At 39.7% G+C, this 27,180-nt stretch overlaps 1 protein-coding gene and 1 pseudogene across 3 annotated transcripts; one reads left to right on the top strand and one right to left on the bottom strand.

Moving 5' to 3' along the window:
• Positions 1-6,479: 6,479 nt before the first annotated feature.
• LOC125099660 (peroxiredoxin-5, mitochondrial-like) lies at positions 6,480-17,727 on the bottom strand (annotated as a pseudogene).
• On the top strand, positions 16,372-27,082 carry SLITRK3 (SLIT and NTRK like family member 3). 3 transcript variants are annotated; one of them, XM_047729556.1, is made up of 2 exons: positions 16,372-16,532; positions 22,213-27,082. In XM_047729556.1, exon 2 carries the CDS (start codon positions 22,231-22,233, stop codon positions 25,171-25,173), a length of 2,943 nt encoding a protein of 980 aa, XP_047585512.1. In that variant the 5' UTR covers positions 16,372-16,532; positions 22,213-22,230; the 3' UTR covers positions 25,174-27,082. The 3 variants fall into 3 exon arrangements, with proteins under 3 accessions (XP_047585512.1, XP_047585522.1, XP_047585530.1); XM_047729566.1 differs by lacking the exon at positions 16,372-16,532 and adding an exon at positions 17,126-17,577; XM_047729574.1 differs by lacking the exon at positions 16,372-16,532 and adding an exon at positions 17,632-17,807.
• The last annotated feature ends 98 nt before the right edge of the window (positions 27,083-27,180 follow it).

Here is a 27,180-nt window from a genome sequence, read left to right as displayed (position 1 = left end):
TATATGTCTGAATCTACTTATTTGAATTTGTGAGAGGGAAAAAAATAAGAATTTAATCTTTATTCAATTGTCAGAAACCAAATTTCAGTGGTGTTTGTGGCTGGCAGTACGTTTACTTTAATAGGGAGATTAAAAAGAAGCACGGGAATGGTTTCTTTCCTTTAAGGAGTTTACAGTTTGGTTGGAAAGGCAAAAGAAATCATTGTAAACTGACTCAGTGACACTGACTATAGAAAGTAGTGACATCATGCATCAGAGGAAGAAAACTTTTCTCTATGCTAAGAAAAAGGAGTATAATATGGAATCCAGTAGTAGAATATTTTCATTACTGTGTATATTTTGTATTTGTGTATTTTTGAAAGCCTCGCCTTCCAAAGAATAAAGTAAAATCCCCTAGTATGTTTTCCAAGGCACTGTATTTGTGTCTTCCAAAATGATCATTTAAAGGAAATTGCATGCTCTCCTTAAACAAGTTTTTTAAAAACTTATTAAAGAATCTTGCCAAACTAGCTCCACTATATGAAGGAGAATCTATTTCAATTGTTATAACAAACACAACAGCTTTAAGTCAACCACTAGGGGGAAAATCCTGCAGTACAGACTGCAGTACATTTCTCTGAAACTGAATACCTAGCTTTATTTGAACAAGATATGTTTCCCCTAATCCATTAGTCTCCAGGCCAAGCCATGGGCTTAGAATAAAGTAAAAATTCTGGGTCACTGTATGTTATCATCTCCTCTCTCATAGGCTAAAAATAAAGCATTAACAGCATGTCCAACAGGATGGGGCCCAGGACTGGTGTGAAGATTTGCCATACTGACACCGATGACAGAAAACACCAGACTCTGCTCGTTAGCTCAAAGTGAATCAAATCCTGCGTCCCCAGTTTAACTAACACATATAAACCCCATCAACACATATTTTTAAACTGGGAAATTCTACCCATTTTTAAATGAATCATATAAAAGTAAATTACTATATATAAGTCATCCTCACAGAAGAAAGGTCTCTCTTGGGCAAAAGGGGAACCTCCAGGTGTTGGTTTACTTTTTAATGTTGTTGGTTCAAAAACACTGTTTATTTGGCTTTTTCATTTATATGACACTATAGTTGACTTATAATTTGGGTGAGTGAACTGCATTTATAAGTTCTTTTAAAATGTCTATTTATTTTCATTTAGGAACATCTTTTCAAGTGACAAAAAAAAAAAAAAAAAATTCTTCACTGGTTTCTTCACATGTGCTGGTCACTGCCCATAAAAGCTATACATATTACACAGGGATAAAGAAAAGGACTACCTCCGTGTATAGGGGCTGGGACCCCAAACATGCTACTTCGGCACCCCCTAAAATTATGGAAGCAAAGAGCTAATGATCTTCTAAGTGATAATTTTGCACCCCCCAGAAACATAAAGAGGCTCTAGAGAGTTTGGCCTGTATTAAGTTGCAGACTACCACATACTGGAGGCATTCACGCAAGAAGGCAAATACATACCACAGGGTGCAAAGACACTCCTCAAACTCATCGACTGTTTCCCTGAATTTATTTGCTTAATATGTGTTATATACCCACTATATTTCTACTGTAGAGATACAAAAACAAGCTGGTGAATTCTCCCTGAATATTTACCCAGTTTATAATTATCCTAGTAATCCCTTTAAAAATGTGAAGAGATGACTATTCATGTAAGAGGTTAAAAACAGAGTAAAATTAAACATCAGTAGTGGTTATTCTAGGGAACTTGCTTTTCGTTACCTGAGCCATAAGGGGAATCAGTTAGAACCAAAGAACTGGTAAATTTTGAGGATGTTAATCATTGATAAGTAGTAGGAAAACTAAGTGTAAATAATATAGAATCCTGGTCTTATCCCCATTTTACCATTCATTCATTCATTCATTCATGCAGTAGATAAACACTTTCCAAGAAATTTCTAGGTCCTGTGGATATAAAAATAAAAAAAGATTTTCATGTCTTGGAACTTATATTTTAATATGGTAGATATTCAATAAGTAAACCATAAAATTATTGTAAAGCCTCATACTGGCTCTTGTTATTATGCACTACACTCAATATTTCTAAAAGAGTACTTAATGCCTATATTGTTAGTGGCACTGGGTATGACATAATGGTGAAAACCAAAATCTTGAGCCTGATGTTCAAGGCCATCCCTAATACGGCCCCCTCCATGCCACCACACACACATGCACACACACACCTGAATAATATTATTTCCTACTGATTCCCAACGCAAACTAAATTCCTGACTGAACATTATCTTCACTCACCAAAATTGATCTTTCCACCCATCCCTTGAGAGGAGTACCTTGTAATACAAAATCCCTAAGTCAGATTTCTCCCTCCACTTAAATGCTAACCTTTGGCTTACACCTTCTTAATATCACTTATTTTGATTTGTATTTTACTGTGTATCCATGTTAATAAAAATGCCCATCCTAGTCATTTACTGGCAACTTTTTGAGGGCAGGGACTGTTTCTAACTTTTCTTGGTATCTCAGGATTTATTTGGCATACTATCTTAAACATTAAGGTCTCAGTTCATATTGTTTAGGTTGAATTGTGTTATATTTGCTGTGTGCAATGGCAGAACATAAAATTCAGTACCTGATTCATGTATAAATCTGTCACAAAGGAATACATACAAGTTTATAAGTAGCTTAACATTAGTTTAAAGTAATAATACTATGAGTAAAGCCCTAACCTCTGTAATTTCCAATGTAGTTCTGAACTTTTGGGTTTCTCAGTCGACTGACTAGTTTCTAACACAAGCTCCCAGTTAGAACTCCCGTGTTTTCAGAGCTCTTGTGTATTCCAGCAATTGTAACCTCAAATCCAGGGGATCTAGATTTATATATCTATGAATTCTATTTCCATATAATCACTACAGCCATTATTTTATGTTCAAATATTAGAACCAAACTTTCCCTCAGATTTTAAAAACACAAACTAAGGGCACAACTGAATGAAACTTGGGAAATCTAAAATGTAACACTGAAACAATTCAAAGAATTAAACATTCTTTAAATTCAGTTTTTTTTTTTTTTTAGCAATAGATGATCTTCACACTTAGTAATCTAGATAGAAATATTGTGTGTGAAGATGTGAAAATCCACCCATATGCAACACAGGCATTTCTATAACTGTGCAATAATTCTGTATGTAGGTGACATATATATGTTATTGTCTACACATACATAACACATGTTCACATTGCATATTAGACCATACAAAATGTACATACACAAGATATGTATTTTTCATCATTACGATTTTCGTAGCTACACAATATTTTTTTCTAGTACACAGATATGAAAATCATTCATATTTTACAGGTGTGTTTATGTCTACACTTACAGGTAGGTAAAAGTGATTTAATATCTAGTCCACCATAGTTAAACATACATTGTTTTCTATTGTCTTTTTAAAGTCATATCTGGTAAAACCACATAGTAAAATGGTTTAGGTTTGCTTTCTTCTTTTTTTCTCCTCTAACAAAGAAACATAAAAGTATTTTGGTGCTATTATCATGTGTTTCTTTACATCATTAGTCTGATCATATTTCTGTGAATAGACAATGTTCTGCAAAGCTTTTATTACATCATGTTGGAAAATGAAAGATTGTGACCTCAAACCCCCATGATCCAAGTGAAAATGAAATGAGTGTATACACATAGGCACAATTCAGGACACAGAACGTTTGGTACACAAAGAATGATGAGACGGGTTCCTACCCAGCACAATTCCAATTCAGTAGTTTCTCTCGCACGTACCAGCTCAGCTGCCCACGATCCGTGCTGCTTTTAAATACTACAAAGCAATTTACACTCCAACTGCGCCCGCTTAAGTTCTTCCTTTTGCGCTCAGAAATGGAAATGCTTGGACAGTGAGTGATGCCCTGTTGCAGCTGCCTCCCCGAGTCCTTCAGCAACCCACCTCTGAGCCTCGCTGGGTTAAGCCCCGCTGCTCCAAGCTCATTCTCCCCACCAGCAGGCAACCGGTCGGCCGCTGGGCGGAGAGAACGGGCGCTAGGGCGCCATCTGGAGGCGCCTCGAGGCAGCTGCAGCAAACTTAGAACAAGTAGGTGGAACAAGAATGTCAGCAAATTCTTTGTTAAATAAGCACACTGTTTTATTTACATTTTCCTATGCATATATATTTTTTAAAGACAAAAATGCAAGAAAGCCTCATTTTATTGCCTAGGAATGTTCTATTTCTTTCATACTTCACAATAAAGTAAAAACTGTGCTCTCATTTACAGATGAATAACAAGAGATGGCAAACTATTCTTGTTTTTTGACTCATCTCAAAGGAAAATAATTAACACTGGATACTATCAGGAATTTCTGGGATTTTGATGTATAATAAAAAGGCAGCATTCCAAAAGAGACATCTATGCCTCTGAACTAACACAATGCAAGTGTGTTAAACATGCTCTGCTACTCTAAAGAATTACAAACCGTACCTCTGGAAATGTTTAGTGTGTTCCTTATCAGTGCATTACACTGACTTGATTATGATAACCAGAAAAATAGCTTCGGTTATAGTTCATTTGATAAGTTGTTTATAGGACTTAAATATTTCAACAAAAGCTCCTTGAATTAATTTCCTTCTAAATATCTCCCTAAGCTTCTTTCCTTAAAGAGGATAATTTGTATACCTGAATGAGATATAAGCTTAATTAATTAATTGAATAGAGCACTTAAAGGCTTATCTACTGTGATATGCATTTAGAAATGTGATTACTGAATGTTTCGTTATTCCCTACAGATCAAAATGAACGTGATTGCTATCTTCCACCATGCAGAAAGATTTCAAATTTCATCTGTCCATTAAAATTAAAGTTTGACTTTGAAACTATTTAATAAGGGACCCATCTATAGTAATTGTTTATTTTTCCAGGCAACCGTGGACCAGAGCTTGATTATATTCTAAGTGGGGGCCCTTTTGGGAAACTAATTCTTAATCACTTTAATTTCAAATCAGTGTTTGAGAATCTGGCAGGATAAACATAGAAAAAAAATTCCATCAATATTTCATCTCAGTTGTTTATTTTCATGTGTTTGATAAATAAACATATTAGCTTTTCAAACATATACCATTAAATATTTTCTAAAGAAAATTAAGATTTTTCTTTTAAATAGAGATCGTATGGACCAAATATTCAAACTATAATTTTCGTGAGCTTGTAAAGTCTCTAAAAATTATGTGGTGAAGGGATTAAAAAGACTGTTAATTTTTTATGTCTATGTCTCTATACCTTCAACTCCTAGCACTCCGAAATATGAAAATATATTAGTTAACTGACTCTTAAATTATATGACTTATATGCTGCACAGTGGTTATGTTTTATAGAACGTCTTAGAAAAGCAACATATTCAAATACACAGTTTGAGATTCAAGCAGAATAAATAGCATTTGAGAATTTACAAATAATAAGGTATTAAACACTGACTGACCAAACACAGATATGTCCAACTTTTACAAAGTAAAATGTGGCACATGAACAGTTAGATGTTACAAACAGATAAATCAGGGGATAGTTTTTCCCACCATAAATGTTTTGACCTTACAAAATCATTCTTTAAGTAAAACCCCTCCAGAATTTATAGAATGATTTTAATGAAAAATAAAATAACTATTTGCATGCAAAAACAAGAAAAGAAAGTGAGACTTTAATGAGAGGTATAGAGTAAATTTCACAGCCAAAGACACTGTGTCTACACTCCATCAGAATAAAAAGCTGAAAATGACAGGGGTTGATGCTACATGTAAAAGAGATCATGTGGCTAGGGCAGGAGGAAAAGCATGATGGCCATGTGTTGTCCCCTGAAAGAAGGTCTAAAGTTAGGCTTAAGACACAGAGACAAGAGAGAAAAAAAAAATTTTTTTAGAGTAAATCCCCCCCAAAAAGTATACTTGGAAGTAAATAAGGAAGTAAAGTAAATTCTTTCTATTCCACAATTTAACATATAAAACTCAAAGAAAGCAAAAAAGTCCAAGTCAAAAATCCCACATGGGTCTTAAGGAACTAAAATAACATGGAGATCCTAAGTACTTTTCTGTTACTGTAAACTAGCATAAAGGATCTATGTTTGTGTTCTATTGCTAGTTAACAAATTACCACTATCTTAGTGGAGTAAAACAAAGCATATTTACTATCTTACACTTCCTGTAGGTCAGCAGTTCAGGCATCGCTTAGGTAAGCCCTCTGCTCAGTCTCACAAGTCTACAATCTAGGTAACAATTGGGCTGTGATCTTTTTTCTTTTTCTTTCTTTCTTTCTTTCTTCCTCTCTCTTTCTTTCCTTTTTTTTTCTTTTTTTAAAATGTAAACCAGAAATATTTCTTGCAGAAATTTGGTCAAGGTTCCCATTGGGTGGCTCCTATTGAAGTTGGCCTGGGGCCCTCCATCCAGGTTTGGGCAGGTGAAATAGAAAAGAGTGGAAGTAGTATGTCTGGGCTCAGGGTCTCAGAGCTGCAACATGATGTTGGGAGCCAGGCTGCAGGTGAGACCTATACCCTCTGGTTCCACATTCAGGGACTTCACTATGCCATCCTCTACCACTATGGAGAACCTCTTGAGCTGGCGATTTCCAAAAACACCACCGATGAATCATCTAGTAACAAATCGGTTTCCTTCCCAAAGGTCCCAGTGGAGTGAGCCAAGAGGATAACCTTGCCTCCTGAATTGTGAACTAGTTCCCACAGTTCAGTCACAAAAGCATCATCAATACTCAAACGTACTACCACCTGAACCCCCTTGGCCCTCAGAGCCTCAGCCTGCTCCACAAACCCTGGCAAGTGGGTCTTGGAACAGCCTGGACTAAAGGCCCCGGGGTTTCCAAACAGCACCCTGTTTGTGCCTTTGAATAGCTCTGCCAGGTTCACCTTGTTCCCAGGCTCCCCTTCAATAGCCACCAGTGAAGGGATGGCTTCCCCAACTTGATTGGGGCCATGGCTGAGAAAGCACTGCTGAAACTGAGGCCTCACCAAGCATCTACTCCCTGCTTTATTGCTGGCACCCTCCTGATCTTGTCACCACTCATGCTGCAGATTAATGGCAGTGGCCCAGACAAGAACTAAACCCGCTTGGCTGCCCAGAAGGTATGGTCCAGCTAGCAGCATGCGCATCCCAAAACCACTGGTCTGTGTTCTTATCTGGAGACTTGGTTGGGGAAGAATGTGTTTCCAAATTTAACCAGGTTGTAGGAAGAATTCATTTCCTTGGATTCTTGAAGATCACTAAGAGAATGTGTCTTCATTTTAGGGAGGGTACTATCTCTCTTTTAAGGACATTCACCTGATTAAGTCAAGCTGACCCAGAACAATCTCCCTTCCAATTAACTCAAAATCACTGATTTGGGATTCTAATTGCATCTGCAAAATCTTTTAACCTTTGCCACTTTCTAGTGGATAAAGAAGTCACAGCTTCCATCCACACTGAACTATGAAGATGAGATTATGCAAGGATGTGACACACTGGGGGTCACCTTAGGGTGTGTCCACAACAGGATTTCTAACAGCCACATGGGATTTTTTGCTTACCATTCAAAAGCATACATGGAACAGCCCGGGGTGAATAAGAGTGCCAGGGAATTTTGTTGCCTTTAGGATCAAAGAAGAGATATGGATATATTATAGAAGTTTTGTAGATGCATAGTTATATCTAACAAAGATATGTAACAACAAATAAACAAACAAAAACAGAGAAGTCATTTTGTCAGGAAGGACACGGAGGCAGAAGTTTGATGCGCTGAACTGAGGAGTAATGTCAGACTCATGAGTAGGACTTGGGACAAAGGACAGCACAGGTGCCCATCTGGAGGCAGTGGCTTTATGTACCAGACATGTTTGTGTTGCCTGGCTGCCTGTCCACAGCTCCTCACACCTAATCATCCATGCTATGACCTGGCTCAACCTTATTAGACCATGAATATATACCTGACCAAAAAGAATACATCCAGGGGCGCCTGGGTGGCTCAGTGGGTTAAGGCCTCTGCCTTCGGCTCAGGTCATGGTCCCAGGTCCTGGGATCAAGCCCCACATTGGGCTCTCTGCTCAGCAGGGAGCCTGCTTCCTCCCCTCTCTCTCTGCCTGCCTCTCTGCCTACTTGTGATCTCTCTCTTTCTCTGTAAAATAAATAAAATCTTTAAAAAAAAAATAAAAAAGAATACATCCAGAGACTGGCCAGAAACTTACGGTCTATGTGGCCTTACTGGAAAAAAAATAAGCCTGTCCATTTATATTTCAGGAATTTGAACTAAAGTGAAAGAGAGAAGTTGCCAGTTGGTGGAGAATACTGCAGCTGAAAGGCCATGTAGCAATTATGAGCTGTGTGCTAGCCGATGCAGAGAAAGCAGCTTAGCATAAGGGGGAAAAAAATGGTGCAGACTCAAAAAGAAGTAGAGATTAGAGAGAACATTCATTCATTCAATTCCTCTAATACATTTGTATGGAGTTCCTATTATGTACGGGCCACTGTTCTAGGTGCCAGGAATACTGCAATGAATAAAACAAAGTGCTTGTTCTCATGAAACTTATTCCTGTAGTGGGAGATAGACGGTAAAAGTGCCTAAGCATATAAATTATATTTCATTAGGAGAGAAACCATGGGAATAAAAATAAAGCAGGCCATGAAGTTTAAAAGTAATCGGGGAACTGCTGCTTGGGGTAGCACGGTCAGGGATGCATACTTGATTATGTCCTTTGAATAGAAACCTGAATGCGGTGAAGATGCCAGTCAGCCCTGCTGATAACTGTGGAAAGGGTATACTGGACAGAGTGCACAGTAGATGAAAAGGCTCTGAAATAGGTGTGTGCTTGGTGAGTCAAAGAAATAGCAAGAGGGGGAATATGCTTGCTATAGAGTGGGAGCAAGAAAGCAAGCCATAGGGTGTGAAGGCAGCTATGGATCAAGCAGCAAGATTACATAGAGCTTGTGAACCTGGGTCTGACAGAATGCTAGCTTTTACCCAGAGAGATGGGAAGCCACTAGAGGGTTACTAAAAGATAATACCAGCCTTACATTTTTAAGAATCATTCTTGCTGCTGTAGAGAACAGATGGGAAGTGAGGGAGGTGACAGGGAGACCATGTGGACCCTGAGAGATACAAAATGTGGCCTAATTTCCGATTATGTTCCCCATGAGGTCTGGCTGTACTTGTTTCAGTCCTTGAATTTCCATGAGATAACACTGCAAATCCTTTTCTTTTCTTTTCTTTTTTTTTTTTTTTTTAACAACCCACCCCCCTTTCTTTAAACCAGATTGCCAAAGACTCTAATGAATGTTAAATATATTCAAGTCTTGGGTATTTTGGCTTTTTATATATTTTGGCATAAGAGCTAAAAGGTAGTAGAATTTTAAAAACATGTTACCTTTTTTATAAATCATAGAAAGTGCTTGCACATTGGGGAGTTGATGTCAGGCTGTTAAATTGTTGAACAGAATTATTTTTCCAGGACACTGGCTTAAACCCATACAAAAAGGTCAGTTCCCAAAGATTATCTATCTACTATCTAATCCTCTGTGACATAAATGTTTCAAGAGTCTCTAACTTAATGAATATTCTCATCCAATATCAATTAAATAAATATAATTCAATTTTTATATCTTATGGGTAACTATTTTGTTATTCTATGAGTCTTTGAAACTAAGTATGCTTTCCCTTTTAGAGACAAAACAATTTCATTTATTTATTTATTTATTTATTTATTTAAAAGATTTTATTTATTTATTTGACAGAGATCACAAGTAGGCAGAGAGAGAGGCAGAGAGAGAGGGGAAAGCAGGCTCCCCTCTGAGCAAAGAGCCTGATGCGGGGCTAAATCCCAGGACCTGAGACCATGGCCTGAGCCAAAAGCAGAGGCTTAACCCACTGAGCCACCCAGGCACCCCGAGACAAAACAATTTTAGACAAAACAATTCAAAAGAGTTTTTAAAGAATCCACTAATTTTTAATTTTCTATCCTCCCAACTCACACACATACAGAGATATGCATGCATATGTATCATTTTTATATGTGTAAATACTTTTTGGCTACATTTTTATGGCATTTCCAGTGAAATATTACAAAATCAACCATAAAGTGTTACAAAATGGGCAGGGGAGGGAAATTAGCAAACACTCCCTCACTGTGTTAACAACATGAGACATTTTGCTACTACCCTTTTAATGAATAAATCTAACTAGTACAAGAAATTAAAAACAAACAAACTAGTTTTGGGTCTGCCTATCCTTTTAAAATTTTAAGGTCATTAAAATGCATTGAAATACAACCCGAAATAGTCAAATATTCTTTATCTTTTATTTATATTTTTGGTCACATTTCTATAAGATAATTTATATTTTTTGGATGGGGTAAATTAATAACATTATAGGTTCTACAGTATTTTATAATTTTGCCATTGTTAAAAAACGGTGGATGAATGGTGTCTTAATTGTGCCACATAGGTTTATTAAATTATTTCATTCTTTTTATTTAAAATATTTGCTAAAAATAACATTTGTAATAAACGTTTCCCATTCACAAAATTCTTAAAAACACTACTGTTAAAGAAAATAAAATTCAGACCATTCATTTGTTAAAGAAGAATATTTTGTTGGCTATGAAAGGAAAGAAATTAGCATCCATAGAAACATAAATTTACCTTTAAATGCCTAAATGTGAAAACACACGTGTGCGCACACACACACACGATTTTAAGACGCAAAAGATAGAGTTACAGATAAAAACCACTAAACATTAATTAACAACATAGAAATGTGAAAGGAGATTTAGATAGAACATAAATGCTAAAAGCAGCTATATGCCTAAGTAACTCAGCAGAGTGATACAGGGGAGGCAGCCAAATCCAGAGAAACTTTATTTTTTTGGATTTAAGTCACTTTAAGAATTGTTAACATTCAGATATATATTCAGTGTTTCATAACACTTTTGCTCTATTCTTAAAATGCAAAGTTGTACATAATACTTCCATTATCTGTGGTTTCCAGCACACAATCATATAAAGCCTTTTATCTTGTCCCATAGTTGGTGGGAACAAATTTTTCATCAGGCTTTATACTGAAATCAGCCTCATTTAAAAAGTTATTTCATATTCATGTTCTCAAATAGTTTTCAAAAATTCAAAGACAAGAGGAAATTTGATTTGACTTATAAAAGGCTTGCTGGCCTTTGACTTAATTAGGCTTGCTGGCCTTATTAGCTGATGCCAATACTATGATGCTGTAGTTAATTTTAAATTAGTGACTAAGAGCACACATACACAACTTCAAATGTGGTTCCAAGAGGATTTCCATGAAAACTAGTTAAAATATTTTAAGCATTATCATGCCCTTTAACATTTTGTCACTTTAGCAGTTACCACAAATTCTATAGTTTTAATTACCTTCTAATTAAGTGACTCTTTCTCTAGCCCTTGTTCATCTCTTGAAGATTAGTTCTACATTTCTACCCAACAGGTGAGTTTCTCTGCATGAATATAAACCTAACTCAAATAAGTAGAAAGTTCATTACCTTAGAATTTTAAACATATCTTCAAGGGAGTAACTAAGATTACTTAATAGGAAATAGAAGAAAACATTTGTTTAAGTTTGCTTAAAATTTGTTCTACCAATTAAATTTGTCCCAAAACAAAATCAGCTGCCCTGAAATGCACCAAGCTCCACATCACAGGCAATATTAATCCTTTGTCTATATAACAATTTGGCAAAGGATAGTAAAACAGGGATTTGAATATCACATAATTGGTTGGACTTGGTAACCTTTCATGTTCCTCTTAATTCTGAGATTCTATGATGTTATTAAATCATTCTCATTCTCTTTATCATATATTAAAAGAGAAAAATTTCCTTCACTGCTAAAACTTATGTGATTTACCTCTTTCCACTACATACAATATCTATTCATTTCCTGATGTATTATTCAACAGTTTAATTTATTTCAACAAATAAATTTGATTAATTCCCCCTTATCTTGATCTTTGAAGATTTTTTCTTAGTATTTTTTTAAAGATTTTATTTATTTATTTGATAGAGATTACAAGTCGTCAGAGAGGCAGGCAGGGAGAAAAGGGGAAGCAGGCTCCCCACAGAGCAGAGAGTCCATGTGGGGCTCCATTCCAGGACCCTGAGACCATGACCTGAGCCGAAGGCAGAGGATTTAACCCACTGAGCCACCCAGGTGCCCCTTTCTCAGTAGTTTTAATCTTAATATCTACAATCTATTAATTTCAAATAATTTTAGAAAATATCTTATAAAGGAAACAATAACTTCTGGGCTTAATCCAGATTACAAATTAAAATTTGGAAACTTTGTTCATACTAAATAAACTCTGGGAGTTCTAAAATAGTTCACTTAATCTTTGAGATTAAAATACATGTTTACTTCAAAGATAACCTAAGTCTTCATTAGGTGGAAGCTTACAAAGTGCTCCTAAATATTTTAGTAAAACAAAATGGAAAAGATCAATGTGTAATTGAATATCTTATAACTACTTCTCTATATGTATAGATTGTTAGTTGTAATGCAGATATCACTTATAAATATGTTGATTCACTATGTTTTACAAGATGCTTTTGAAAAAACATAGTTACTAATGGCTTTGGAACTTCTACAAACATGTACTTCTACAAACATGAGCTTCTACAACTAAAAACCTTTCAAACATGTTTCTTCTATGGAGTTATAGGAAGATATACACAAATAAACACTTACGTAAGTATGTAACCTTCAGTCTGTATTGTTCAATCTTTTGAATTCTTTCAATAAATGCTAACATTTAATTTCTGTTTTATCATGTTTTTATTTGCTTAATGTTTGGTACACAAAATTTTCATTTACAAAATTATATTGTGTAAGTAACTACATTTTCAGTTGTTTCAAAGGTGGTATCAAAAGTTGCTCAAATGAAGATACGATTAGCTTTTTGATATTATCAAGCATGTAGTTTGTCAGTCTGAAAATTATTTGGAATAATGTGTGCTGAAAAAAAAACCCCACAAAAAACAAAAAAAACAAGAGAGAGAGAGATAGAGAGAGAGGCTTCATGAATGCCTGTGTAAAAGCAGACGAATACAATAGGTGACTTAGATATGCTATATGTAATCATAAATTACTGCAGAGTTTAGAGTTTTCTTGGATGAATGCTCCATTATAAAACAAATTCTCTAGTACTACCTTAATTAGAATACATCTTTCAAAGGTATATTTATTTTATTTAAATCAGAGTGAGTAAAATATATGCTAGATAAGAAAAATATGTCTACTTTTTTCACTTTGATACTACTATCTCTCTCTCTCTGAAAACAACAGAATAATTAAAAGGAAACTGAAAAATACTGCTGTCCTTGGAACTAAATTTATATACATATAGATAGATATGATATTCTATATCAGCAATATAAGCATATTTAATTACATTGTGTATGTTATTTCTATGTTTTCCTTTTATCCATTATGCATCATCAATAAAGAACATAGTTCTTTAATGACAGCTCTTTCTTTTTGAAATATAAATTATTTGATTAAAATAAAACTATGGGTATGTATATAAATACTTCTGTGGAATGCACTAAAAAGTCATAACAAAGAATAGCTCAAAGGATCACCATGCTTACCCCACAGCATTTTTATCTGACCTGAAATATTTATGTTGGAAGTACTCAGTTTTAACATTAGCAACCCATCCTAGCTATTCAATCTTCTATAGCTCCCTAGACCATCAGACTAGAACAAAATCTTCTCAGAGTAAATATATTAACACATTCAGAGTTCTCTTATCAAGAAATAACCTTGAAAATCAAATAAAATGAAAAAACCTCCAAAAGGTTAAAGAGATTCAGCTATTTTAAGAATGATGTTGCCTGATTTCTTCCAGGGTTACTCTAATATCCTCCAGCCTTGAGGCTCAGGGGCATGTGTGTGATTTCACACTTGCCCACATAGAATATGGTGTACTCAGGAGTGATTCTCCTCGAATTGAGCAACCACCTGAAAAGGCCAGAAACATCTCTATGACTCATCAGCCTACTGATGTAGCTCAGGCTCTCCTAAATCAGACTGATTTGTAATAGGGATGGACCTTTTCCACAAACTTTCTTGAATATGTCTTTTTAAAACTCAATGTGGAGAACTTGTAAGTGAAAAACCCAAGACAAATATTCTTTCCTTATCCATGTCTCCACTTATGCTTCACATGGAAGCATTTATTATCCGAGAAAATACTGAGGAGGGTTTGAAATGTGTGCCAGGTCTGAAAAACAATATTTAAAGTATAGGGGGGGGGGGTGCCTGGGTGGCTCAATAGGTTAAGCAACTGATTTTTTATTTTGGCAGGGGTCATGATCTCAGGGTTGTGAGATGGAGCCCTGCTTCTGACTCTGCACAGACTCTGCTTGAGATTCTCTCTCTCCCTCTGCTCCCCCACCACCCCACCAACCTCACACTCCATCTCTCTCTAAAAATAGATAAATAAAATGTTTTAAAAAAATAAGGGATGCCTAGGTGGCTCAGTCAGCTAAGTATCTCCCATCAGCTCAGGTCATGATTCCAGGATCCTGGGATGGAGTCTGCATTGGACTCCTTGCTCAGCAGGGAGCCTGCTGCTCCCTCTGCTTTCTCTCTCTGACAAATAAATAAAATATTTTAAAAAATAGAAAATAAAAATAAATAAAAGCATATATTTTGAAATCATATTGCTTTCACCACTTTCTAGATTCTGGTAGATATTCTATTAATCTAAATAATCTTAAAGAAGACTATTGTGAAGAACAAATTGAAATACTATTTTAAAAAGCAATCTAGGGGCGCCTGGGTGGCTCAGTGGGTTAAGCCGCTGCCTTCGGCTCAGGTCATGATCTCAGGGTCCTGGGATCGAGTCCCACATCGGGCTCTCTGCTCAGCAAGAAGCCTGCTTCCCTCTCTCTCTCTCTGCCTGCCTCTCCATCTACTTGTGATCTCTCTCTGTCAAATAAATAAATAAAATCTTAAAAAAAAATAAAAATTAAAAAAAAAAAAAGCAATCTAAATTCACTTTATGCACAACCAACACAGTTGCCATATGGAACTTGGCTAATCTATATACAAAATCCAAAGGAATCCAACAGTCCCCTGTTTTTCACTGTGACCAGTTCCATCTTCTCTCTTTTGATGAAGGTAATACAGACACTAGACTCGTGGTATAGTATGTATATAACGTAGAGTAACAATGGTGTAACAAAGTATACCGAAAATCCACTAAATATAGGCTAAAATCATACCTCCAGGCCTGTTTCTCAAAGAATTTCATATATTTAAAAAAAAGAGTATTCTTTGTAAGGGTTGATTTGAGTTAGCTCCTTTGAGAGCTTTTGCAAATAGAGTTGAGGTCAGTTTAGGTCTACATTATACTAGCTACACAATTTTGCTTGCCTTCGACAATTTATTCCATTCACTTCAGTTAGGAATGGCAAGAGATATAAAGATGATTCCTGGGACTACTTCTTATTCAGTTTGGAAGTTAGTGGAAGATTGTCCTCTCTACAATGCAGTCGCTAATGAAAGGGATCTATTAAAAAGAACTGCGTTGGTTTACACTGCAGATTGAATGGAGCATTAAATGACTGCATTAGTATGACTGCAATGGGGGTAATGGTCGCCTCCAGTAGGTATATAATGTTGTAATAATTCTTTCACATAGGTGCAATAATTGCTCAAGTGTCCTCATTTAATTTGTCACGAAATGGTATCCAACATCTCTCCAGCAACTGCCCCTCACATCTCTCTTCACTCTAGTTTTATTTTCCTCCCTTTTGGCGAGTGTAAACAAATGAGGAAATCTGTGTACTTCCAAAATGTCACCTATGTATCATGAAGCGGGGTGTGTGTGGGGGGCACTGTAAATCACTTGAAAACTGCTTCTAGGAGGCGTTTAGGGATACCGCCCATCAATACAGCTCAGATGCTCTTAATTTGATGACCCCGCCCAAACCCCATGGGCCTGGCCTGTAATTTTCCAAAGGGCCACCTCTCATTTGCAAATAAAAGTTAAAGTCAATCCACAGATACAGAACGCTGACTTCGTGCCACTCAATTTTACAGGGCTTCTCTTTGTAGAGCTGCCAGATTGTGACCGATGTTGGGGGTGGGGGCGGGGATGAGAGGAGAGGAGAGAGAATGAGAGGAGAGAGAGAGAATGCGAGAGAAAGAGAGAAAGAAAGAGGGAGAGAGAGAGATCACTTGCTTCCTTGCTTCCTAAGCAGGGATTTGCCTGCGATGCGCGGCGAGAGGACTGCGGCGGCTGATTTACACAGTTGGCGCGGAGGAGGGGCCGGGGGTGCGGGGGGGGGGGGGAGGGGGCACAAGCTGGCGGAGGCTCCGGCGATGGGCTGATCTGGGGGCTCCCGAGCGCCGCTGCCTGCGTGCGCGATTTGGGGGCAGCAGCTGATGGATTTGCATTAGGGTTCCGGCCCGGCGTTTCGTATACTGCCTCCTAAAACCCGATCTGGACCTCCCAGTTTGGGTGCAGACGTTGGTAAGTAACGTGTAATCCGATTTCGGTTATTTCCTAGGCCATTAAAGTGGCACTTTTAAAGCAGGTCAGTCTTAAAAGATGCCGCCGCCGCGAGCGTCTCCTTGGCCTGAAACGTTCCGCGATCCCCCTCCCCACCCCCACTCCCCTCCTCTCGCGCTGGAGAAGTGAGGATGCTTGAATGGTGAGCTGTCAGGGGGCTCACTCTCTGCCAACGGGATCTCTTCACCTTCGTGCTTTGCCTGAGATCTCCCAAATCCAAGTCGAATTTGGTGTGTACAGCCATACTGTTGTATTTGTATCCTCTTTTTTTCTCTCTACCCCCTCCTCCCCCGCCCCCCTCCCCCCCCTGCTTCACCGTCTGGCCAATGCTGGGATCTGGGATCTGGTCGCCCCCTTCCTGCCTCCTTCCCTCCCCTCCCCACCCCCTTCTCTCGTCTACACACCACCCACCCCCACTCCCACCTACCTAAAGGGTCAAGAGCAAAGAAACCCGGAGATGGTAAGGGCTAGTCCCATCTCCTCTGATCGAAGGAGGCCTTGGGCAGGGATTGCACTGAGTGACAACCTTTCAGGAAGCAAGGAAGAGAGAGAAAAAAACCAAAACCAAAACCAAACCAAACAAAAAACAAACAAAAACCCAGAGACGGAACCAGGACTCTCAGGACAGCGAAGCTCGACAGTGAATCCAGAGCACGGAGATTTTAAGTCCAAGAACCCAGTCCTAGGACACCTCTGCCTGCCTACCATCGAAGGTATATAGAACTGTGGTCCTGAGCTCTCTGTCATTGGCGGCGTCAAGCTAGGTGAGCGCCCGGCTTTCCCATTGGTATGCAGCGACCATTTCCCTTCAAGTCTCAAAGGTGGAAACACTTAAAAGGATTACAAGCGTGATGTGGTGGCCTTACTGAAAGTTGGTGGCATGAAGAAGAGAAACTGCAAGGCTACGGCATGTTGGATACAATTCAGCCTCCCAGAGAGTTTGCACCTCCCGCTCGGCAGCCCCTCGGAGCAAATCTCGGAGATCTAGAGCGCTCTGCACCGATAGGTACTCGCCGCCATCCTTTCCTACTTTGCCTAATTGAAACCAGTATTTCTCGCTGGTAGGATGTGCATTGTAGAGCGTATAGAGTTTGGCATCGATGTCTTCTGTACGTTCACAGGTGCTAGGCGTTTGTTGCATTATTGAACGGTTCATTTAGTTGTTAAGGACAATGGTAGAAAGAATGGTACTGGAGACTAACATACCCTTGGACCCCTTTTCTAGGGGAGGAAATTGTAAGTAACTCCAACAAACAGGCCAAGTGTCGGAGCGAAGGGCCCCTCCCACAGTGGGTCGCTCACTCGTTCTGTAAAAGAAGGAAAACGGCTTGAGGTTTTAATCATTTTCCATTTCTAAACATACCCATTGTGCGTTTCGCCTGGAGACAGCAGATTAGGATCTGTGGAAGGCTCAAACCTCTTCAGAAAATGAATGATGCAGCATTTTAATTATTTGTTCTGGGGGTGATCGCTTTGCTTCCATATTGGAATATTTAATCCTAGATATGGAGAGATTAGTGGGCTCGGAGATCGGGCAAAGGGGTGGGGGAGAGAGGAAGGGGGCACTGTGGGGGAGAAAGGGCTTCTTGTCCTCCCCGTGGACAAATGATGCCGGGCGCTCCCAGCAGGAAGCGGGCGAAACCGGGGCTTCAGGGCCCTCCATCCCCTAACTTTTGGAGCTCTTCCTATCACTTAGACACGCTATTCTGCGATAAATGAAAAGAAAGGGGTGAGATAGCCTTTAGGACATGGACCAAATCAAGAACTTGAGGGGATGTAGATAAGAAGAGAACAGAGGACGATTGCAGTGATGGTCATTTACCGTCATTTAAGCTCAGAGAAGCCTCCCGGTAACCCATCAATTCCATCGGATCATGGGTTCCGATATGGTCCGTGAAACAGTCACCGCCTTTGCACGTTGGGTACCAAAGGTGGTGTGTGTGGCGGGGGAGGGGGTAGCTTGGCAATTGGTGAAGGAGATGGGATTGTTCAGGTTCTGAGTTCAGGCTGTCAGTGATGGTCGGCTCATTTGCGACCTGAGAAATAGGGTGGGTCTGGAACATTAAGGGTGTAGAGTGTTAGAGAAGCTTGCCTTCCTGCTTACTAAGACTGTGATTGCTGTTTCTAATCTTAGCTACTCGGGAGCGGAGGACACTTGTGCGGTCATTTTAAGTGCAAAATGTGATGCAAATCTTCTATGACTGACTCGTATGGAACGTTTAAGTTCCATTAAGTGACATATATATTGTATATATAATGTACCATTCTGGTACAAAACTGATAAGTTTTTTTTTTTTCTTTAAAATTTGATTTTGTAAAAAGTGCTTTAAGGGAAAGCCATCTCTACCCGCTAACTTTGAGTCCTTGGGCAGTTGAGGTTCGGTCCAGTTCTTAGCGACCAGAAAGTCCCTCCCTTCCCCAGGAGTTGGTAACAGGATTGGTGTGGAGTGGCGGGCGGGGAGGGGGAGGCGAAGGGCAATCTATGCTATACAGTCCCCGCTAACTAGACTCGTTTGCTATACACTTGCCTCTCTCCAGTTTCCCCGCTAAGCTGCCTTTCCTCCTAGTAGGTAGCACTGTAGCACCGTCAGTTCTATAGTGGAGCCTTCTTAGAGGGTTCCTGTGAACTGTGATCTGGTGGCCCCTCTTCACTGCAACGTCTTCGCTCAATCACCCCCACCCTCACCACTCCCTATCTTCCTCTTCCCCCAAATATCACGGAGAAATATGTGGACCAAAAAAACCGGGTTGGGGAGGGTCGAGGAAAAAAAAAAAAAATCCAAACCCTGAAATGCTGCCCCCTATCCCCATGAGGTCTTCCCGGTAGAAGAAAGTGAAATGTGCCATTGTTACCAAGTGGTCTGCGTTGGCCTGTCTCTGTTTTTAAAAAGGTGGAAGCAAACACATGGCTGTTGAATCCAGGGGAAATCAAAGGCTTTGAGCTGCAGCACCACAAAAGGATTCCTGGTGCAAAGAGATCGAAACAAAATGCAGGACAAACTCGGTCCCAGTCACTCAGGCTGCCTGAGCTCTTATGCGGGACTCCTAAGCAGAATCAGCTAGATCCAGCTCTTCTCCTTCGGGGATCTGAATTACCCTTTATCCCCGTCTTTGGAGAGGAGTGTCTATGTTATGAATAGGATAATTCTGAAGGATAATCTTACTTTACAACCAGTCTGCACTAGGGAGAGGAGCTTGGAAACTAGAGAAGCAAAACAGGAGATGATTTCCTTGAGAGTTAAAAATAATTATAATAAAAAGAAAAAAAAATGTCCACAGTCCTCCCTCCTCTACCTTCCCCACCAAAGGAATGCTTTCCTTAGGTTGGCCTCTGCTTCCCTGTTTCTCATTTTGACAGTTTGTAATCTGGACCCCTCCACTTCTTTTCTCATCCCTTAAACACACACACACACACTGTACAGTCAGGGCTTCCTAGTGCTCGCTCCCGACCCCAAGCTAAGCGCGTTCCCTTCTTGGAGCTCATTTTCGTGACGTGGAAAGCCGGATCCAGGGTTACAGCACACATTTAAAAAAAAAAAAAAAAAAGCCAGCTCAAGAGAAGTCCGAGATTCTGCACTGGGATTGAGCCTGGCTTCCTCTTTGCCTCCCTCCCGCCCTTCCTCCCAGTGCCCAATGATGTGCTTCTGGTACCCAGAGAGAGCAGCCACAGCAGCGGCGGCGGCAGCGGCAGCGAAGCTGGAAGCCTGCTGCAGCCCCTTCTCCTCCCTCCTCTATTGAGTGTGCCAAGCGGCAGTTCTGCATCCTAAAGAAGCCCATTGAAAGGCCCATTGCATTCCCAGCACGTCTCAAGCTTGCTGCTTTTATTTTTTCCCTTCGTCTCCCCCACCCACCCCCTCTATCCCCCTTTGCTTCAGCTTCAGCAAAAGGAAGGGAGGGAGAGGGAGAGAATCCTTAAACTCAAGGTTTTTTTTTTCTTTTTTTTTTTTTCTCTTCCAATGTTCAATACTTAAAAAAAAAAAAAAAAAACTCCTGCAAAATAGGTAAGTCAAAGACATCTGGTGCCTTTCTTACCTAAATCTCAGGGACCTCCGAAACAAGAAAAACATTTAAAAAATGATCAAGAAAGAACTTAAGTAGATTTTAATATTTTATAAGGGAGATAGGGAAGACTAACTGATACTGCAATGTAGCTTCATCTGCCTTCTGTCTCTCTCTTTTTTTTCATTTAATTGTTTCTAAAAATTGAGTATTGCATGCCTGAGGCGGATTTCTCTTTGCATTCTCATGGGTCTTCTTATCCTTACAGCTGTGTACATTATATGCAAGTTGAATGTGAAGATTTATTCTTTTCACTTTCCTTATAAATTATATCATTTTGTTTTCAGAGGCTTGGCAAAATATTTCCTTAATGTATGTATTTTACGTGTGGAGAGAAAGCATACGCTAAAAATTCTGGTTTATTTTTATTGATTAAAAATAATTATTCAATTCTGATTGACATTTCAGTGACTTAGAAAGGGCAATCTAATAAAACTGCATTAATACAATTTACTTATGTATTCGTTTTCATATACTGATGACATAAAGCAAGGAAAGAGAGCCATAGAAGAAGGTTCTGTCTTATTAGAATAGTGTACCGTATTTGTTTCTTCTGATTAGAAAAGAATGATGTCTTTCTTTGAAATGTAAGTCATGTGATAGATTATTTATCAGCAGGTAAGAATCAAGGTTTCCACCCTTTTCTTGCCTTTAACTACCCAACTCTCTTCTAACCAGCCACCTGCCATTCCAGCTTTTTACAGGGTTCCTCAGTTGATCTTGAAGGCACAGATACACATTCCAAACTAAGCTCTGCAAGTGTTTTGATACAGACACTCCCAGGTTCAGCATCCTTAAGCTATCATTATCTTTAACTCTGACAACTGCATGGGCTCCTTCTTTAGAAAGGCTAATCTTTCCTAAAGGGTTTAAATAGCCAAATGACAAACCTATGTAGAAATTATTTAATTAAAGGAGATGTTAAAAATCTGTGCTTGGGAAAAAGAGGGTGGGGGTATAGTGTGATACTGAGCATACACTATAATTAAGTATACTGTGATCATCTCTTAAGCAAAACCTTAAGTTTTCCTGAGATACCAAGCATCTTATATCTCATCTGATATAGAGCAATGGGTTCAGACTTCATCACACTCTAATCTAATAACTTTGTGGTATGCTATGTCTTTTTATGAGTAGAAACCTATAGCTAAAGAATATTTCCCACCAGAATTCCAATCAGATCTGTAATGGGCTCCTCTGATATCAATGTAAGTTTTAGCAGACAAACAGGTGAAATGGCCAAATTACTGCCATTATTACTGAATATGCCTATATCTAAAAGACATCACTGTATACCAGTCCTTTGATTGCCATAAGATGCAATGAAGGCTGCTTGTGCCAGTATGATATGCCCTTTACCAGGTATGTCTTGGTTCAGAAAAATGTCATTGCATGGCACAATATTTCAGAGTCACCCAAGTTTAAATACAAGACATATTAAGCATATTGACAGATCATTTTGAGTGTCAGTTCAACAACTGCTAAACTTCGTTTCACTCATAAAAAGCTCCAAATGTAGGAGTAAATTAGAATAGTGCATATGAGTAAAGGCTAAAAATCTGCATCTTTATTTCTGTTGCAGTTTTGTAAGCAACTACGAATGATGAAACCTTCCATAGCTGAGATGCTTCACAGAGGGAGGATGTTGTGGATAATTCTTCTAAGCACAATTGCTCTAGGATGGACTACCCCGATTCCCCTGATAGAGGACTCAGAGGAAATAGATGAGCCCTGTTTTGATCCATGCTACTGTGAAGTTAAAGAAAGCCTCTTTCATATACATTGTGACAGTAAAGGATTTACAAATATTAGTCAGATTACCGAGTTCTGGTCAAGACCTTTTAAACTGTATCTGCAAAGGAATTCAATGAGGAAATTGTACACCAACAGTTTTCTTCATTTGAACAACGCTGTGTCCATTAACCTTGGGAACAATGCATTGCAGGACATTCAATCAGGAGCTTTCAATGGTCTTAAGATTTTAAAGAGGTTATATCTACATGAAAACAAACTAGACATCTTCAGAAATGACACCTTCCTTGGCTTGGAAAGTCTGGAATATCTGCAGGCAGATTACAATGTCATTAAACGTATTGAGAGTGGGGCATTTCGGAACCTAAGTAAATTGAGGGTTCTGATTCTAAATGATAATCTCATCCCCATGCTTCCAACCAATTTATTTAAAGCTGTCTCCTTAACCCATTTGGACCTACGTGGAAACAGGTTAAAGGTTCTTTTTTACCGAGGGATGTTAGACCACATTGGCAGAAGCCTGATGGAGCTCCAGCTGGAAGAAAATCCCTGGAACTGTACATGTGAGATAGTGCAATTGAAGAGTTGGCTGGAACGCATTCCTTACACCGCCCTGGTGGGAGACATCACCTGTGAGACCCCTTTCCACTTCCATGGAAAGGACCTGCGAGAAATCAGGAAGACGGAACTCTGTCCCCTGTTGTCCGACTCTGAGGTGGAGGCTAGTTTGGGGATTCCCCACTTGTCATCAAGCAAGGAGAACGCATGGCCAACTAAGCCTTCCTCAATGTTGTCTTCTGTCCATTTTACTGCTTCTTCTGTTGAATATAAGTCCTCAAATAAACAGCCTAAGCCCACCAAACAGCCCCGAACACCAAGGCCACCTTCCACATCCCAAGCTTTGTACCCTGGTCCAAATCAACCTCCTATTGCTCCTTACCAGACCAGACCACCCATTCCCATTATATGTCCTACTGGGTGTACCTGTAATTTACACATCAACGACCTTGGCTTGACTGTCAACTGCAAAGAGCGAGGATTTAATAACATTTCTGAACTTCTTCCAAGGCCACTGAATGCCAAGAAACTTTACCTGAGTAGCAATCTGATTCAGAAAATATACCGTTCTGATTTTTGGAATTTCTCCTCCCTGGATCTCTTGCATCTGGGGAACAATCGTATTTCTTATGTCCAGGATGGAGCCTTCATCAACCTGCCCAACCTAAAGAGCCTCTTTCTCAATGGCAACGATATCGAGAAGCTGACACCGGGCATGTTCCGAGGCCTACAGAGTTTGCATTACTTGTACTTTGAGTTCAATGTCATCCGAGAAATCCAGCCTGCAGCCTTCAGCCTCATGCCCAACTTGAAGCTGCTATTCCTCAACAATAACTTGCTGAGGACCCTGCCAACAGACGCGTTTGCAGGCACATCCCTGGCCCGGCTTAACCTGAGGAAGAACTACTTCCTCTACCTTCCTGTGGCTGGTGTCCTAGAACACTTGAATGCCATTGTCCAGATAGACCTCAATGAGAATCCTTGGGACTGTACCTGTGATCTGGTCCCCTTCAAACAGTGGATTGAAACCATCAGCTCAGTCAGTGTAGTGGGTGATGTGCTTTGCAGGAGCCCTGAGAACCTCACCCATCGTGATGTACGCACGATTGAGCTGGAAGTTCTCTGCCCAGAGATGCTGCACATCCCACCAGCTGGAGCATCCCCAGCCCAGTCTGGAGATTCTCACCTTGCTGGGGGGCCAACGAGTGCATCACCTTATGAGTTCTCGCCCCCTGGGGGCCCCGTGCCACTTTCTGTGTTGATTCTCAGCCTGCTGGTTCTTTTTTTTTCTGCAGTCTTTGTTGCTGCAGGCCTCTTTGCCTATGTGCTCCGACGGCGCCGGAAGAAGCTGCCCTTTAGAAGCAAGAGGCAAGAAGGTGTGGACCTTACTGGCATCCAGATGCAATGCCACCGGCTTTTTGAGGATGGTGGAGGTGGTGGAGGTGGAAGTGGAGGTGGGGGCAGACCCACTCTTTCCTCCCCAGAGAAGGCTCCTCCTGTGGGCCATGTATATGAGTACATCCCCCACCCGGTTACCCAGATGTGCAACAACCCCATCTATAAGCCTCGAGAGGAGGAGGAGGCGGCTGTTTCATCAGTCCAGGAGGCAGGGAATGCAGAACGAGGGGGTTCTGGGACACAACCACCAGGAATAGGTGAGGTTCTCTTAGGAAGTGAGCAGTTTGCTGAGACACCCAAGGAGAACCACAGCAACTACCGGACCTTGCTGGAGAAAGAAAAGGAGTGGGCCCTGGCAGTGTCCAGCTCCCAGCTCAACACCATAGTGACGGTGAATCACCATCACCCTCACCCTCACCATCCAGCAGTTGGTGGGGTTTCAGGGGTAGTTGCAGGAACCGGGGGAGACTTGGCTGGGTTCCGCCACCATGAGAAGAATGGTGGGGTGGTGCTGTTTCCTCCTGGGGGAGGCTGTGGTGGTGGCAGTATGCTACTAGACCGAGAGAGGCCACAACCAGCCCCCTGCACAGTGGGATTCGTGGATTGTCTCTACGGCACAGTGCCCAAATTAAAGGAACTGCACGTCCACCCTCCTGGCATGCAATACCCAGACTTACAGCAGGATGCCAGGCTGAAAGAAACCCTTCTCTTCTCGGCTGGAAAGGGCTTCACAGACCACCAAACCCAAAAAAGTGATTACCTCGAGTTAAGGGCCAAACTTCAAACCAAGCCGGATTACCTCGAAGTCCTGGAGAAGACAACATATAGGTTCTAACAGCAAAAGAAAAATAAATTAGTGCTTTTTTTTTTTCAAAAGAAAAGGAAAATAAAAGAAATATATTCCTTGCTCCCTTTACACTTGTCCTAATAACTCCATTCTCACAAACTTCCCTGCCCTGAACAGCACTGAAACCGCATGATAACTAGAAAATACAGATGTATGCTCTCCCCTCTCAGATGTGATTTGGAGGAAGGGCCATACTCAGATCATTAATCAATGAAGTGCCTTCGCAGACTTTTGCCAGCAAATGTTATCATTATTTTTTTATACTGAAACTTGAGACTTTGTGCCATGTATAAGGTATATTGGGGATCGTTGTATTGATCCTAATTAAGTAAAACTCAATGTGTCTTTTTATTTTCAGTATTTTTTTTTTTTTATTTGTAGTTTTGTTTGACAGGGAGGGGGGAAAACAAATTGATATTTGTGGCTTTCTTTCCTCTTCCCATCATGGCACAGATTCTGTACATGTATTAACAATGCAGTTTGCTGCATGCCTGGAAACTGCAAGATGGGGAGGGAGGGTGCGGGTCTTGCTCGAATGTTCTCACCCACTCTTTTTTCTGTCATACACATACCTACACGCTAATCACAAATCCCTGCACACAGTTAGGTCCCTAAACCTGCAGCCTTTTCCTTCTGGTGTAGGTACACACACACACAATGTACACAGGTGCGCGTGCATGCGCACACAAACACATGTACCCTATTCCTTTTCAACCCAATCTAATTATTTTGGGTTTGATCCATTCCTCTACTCTTCATAGCTTCATCTTCCCTTCACCCCTAGTGTACAGCTCTCTCCTACCACTGTGGGAAAAGTCATATTCTAGGTTGGATCCTACTGAAGTGGAAGCCTGGTGGTTTTACAGCTGGAGGCACACCTAGGGATGAGCATCCTCTTTGTGACACTTCATCCTGATGCCAAGATTTTTTGGAGAACATCTGCACTTTCTTATATATATATATATATATATATATATAATATTAAAAATAAAAAAAGCAACTGGGTATATATCACTAACAGCTTTGTAGGAAGCACTTTTAATGTTTTCTCTCTCACACACAAAGATTCAAAAGAAATGTGCATATATTTATTCTGTAATTTCAGTGATTATAAATTGTAAAGGTAATGTTTAATCATTGTATAGTGATTATGCGTCTGGTATAGCTTTCCTAATAAAAAGTTTTTGAAAAACATAATACATTATATAGAGGATACCAAGCTTGAACCTTAAACTCCAGCTATGCCATGCCTTTCGTGCTCCCATTTAAAAAAAAAAAAAAATCTTTCTTTTACTTGTTATACAGAGAGCTAGTTTATTAACAAGTTTGATGCACTGTGATGTTGATAAATCTTATAACCCACCACCCCATCACATACCAGGATACAACTGGGACTTAAAAAAAAAAAATCTGATTTATGTAGTTGAGTTTTTTTCTCTTGGATTATGACTTTCAAATTTAAAAACCCAGCGATACACCAGTTTTCCTAGGCAGGTTGTGATTGGGAGAAAATAAAGAAGTAGGTTGCTAAGAAGTACAAATTATATTGAGGAGGTAATAAAGGAATCAAGGACCCATGCACCTTAAGACAGTAAATGACAAAGAAAAAGGAAAGTGAAATTGCTGTTCTTTTTTAAAAACGTAGTAAAATTACACACGCGCACACACACACACCAATCAAACTCCAAGGACTTGGAGCTGATTTGACTGTCCGAATCCTGCTATCTGTACAAGTTATCATTGTTATATTTAGGTACTGGTTTTTTTTCCAACCATCTAACTATAACTGGCCCCAGTCAGCTTGAACTAAGACAGAAGATGCTGAATGAGTTTTTCTTTCTGTATGATATTAAAATAATGTTTAAAGTTAATCTGACAATAATCCAAGTTATAATCCATTTACATGTGAGCGAAACCAAAGAAAATTGGATTTTTAAGGTGCCAGTATCTTGTTTGTGGAGGAAACTAAACTGATACAAAGAAACCGGAGCTTTA

Source organism: Lutra lutra, chromosome 1, assembly GCF_902655055.1.
Source record: "Lutra lutra chromosome 1, mLutLut1.2, whole genome shotgun sequence".
Classification (NCBI taxonomy): Eukaryota; Metazoa; Chordata; class Mammalia; order Carnivora; family Mustelidae; genus Lutra; species Lutra lutra.
Note: the sequence above shows the minus strand (reverse complement) of the source record. Positions and strands in the feature narration are given on the sequence as shown.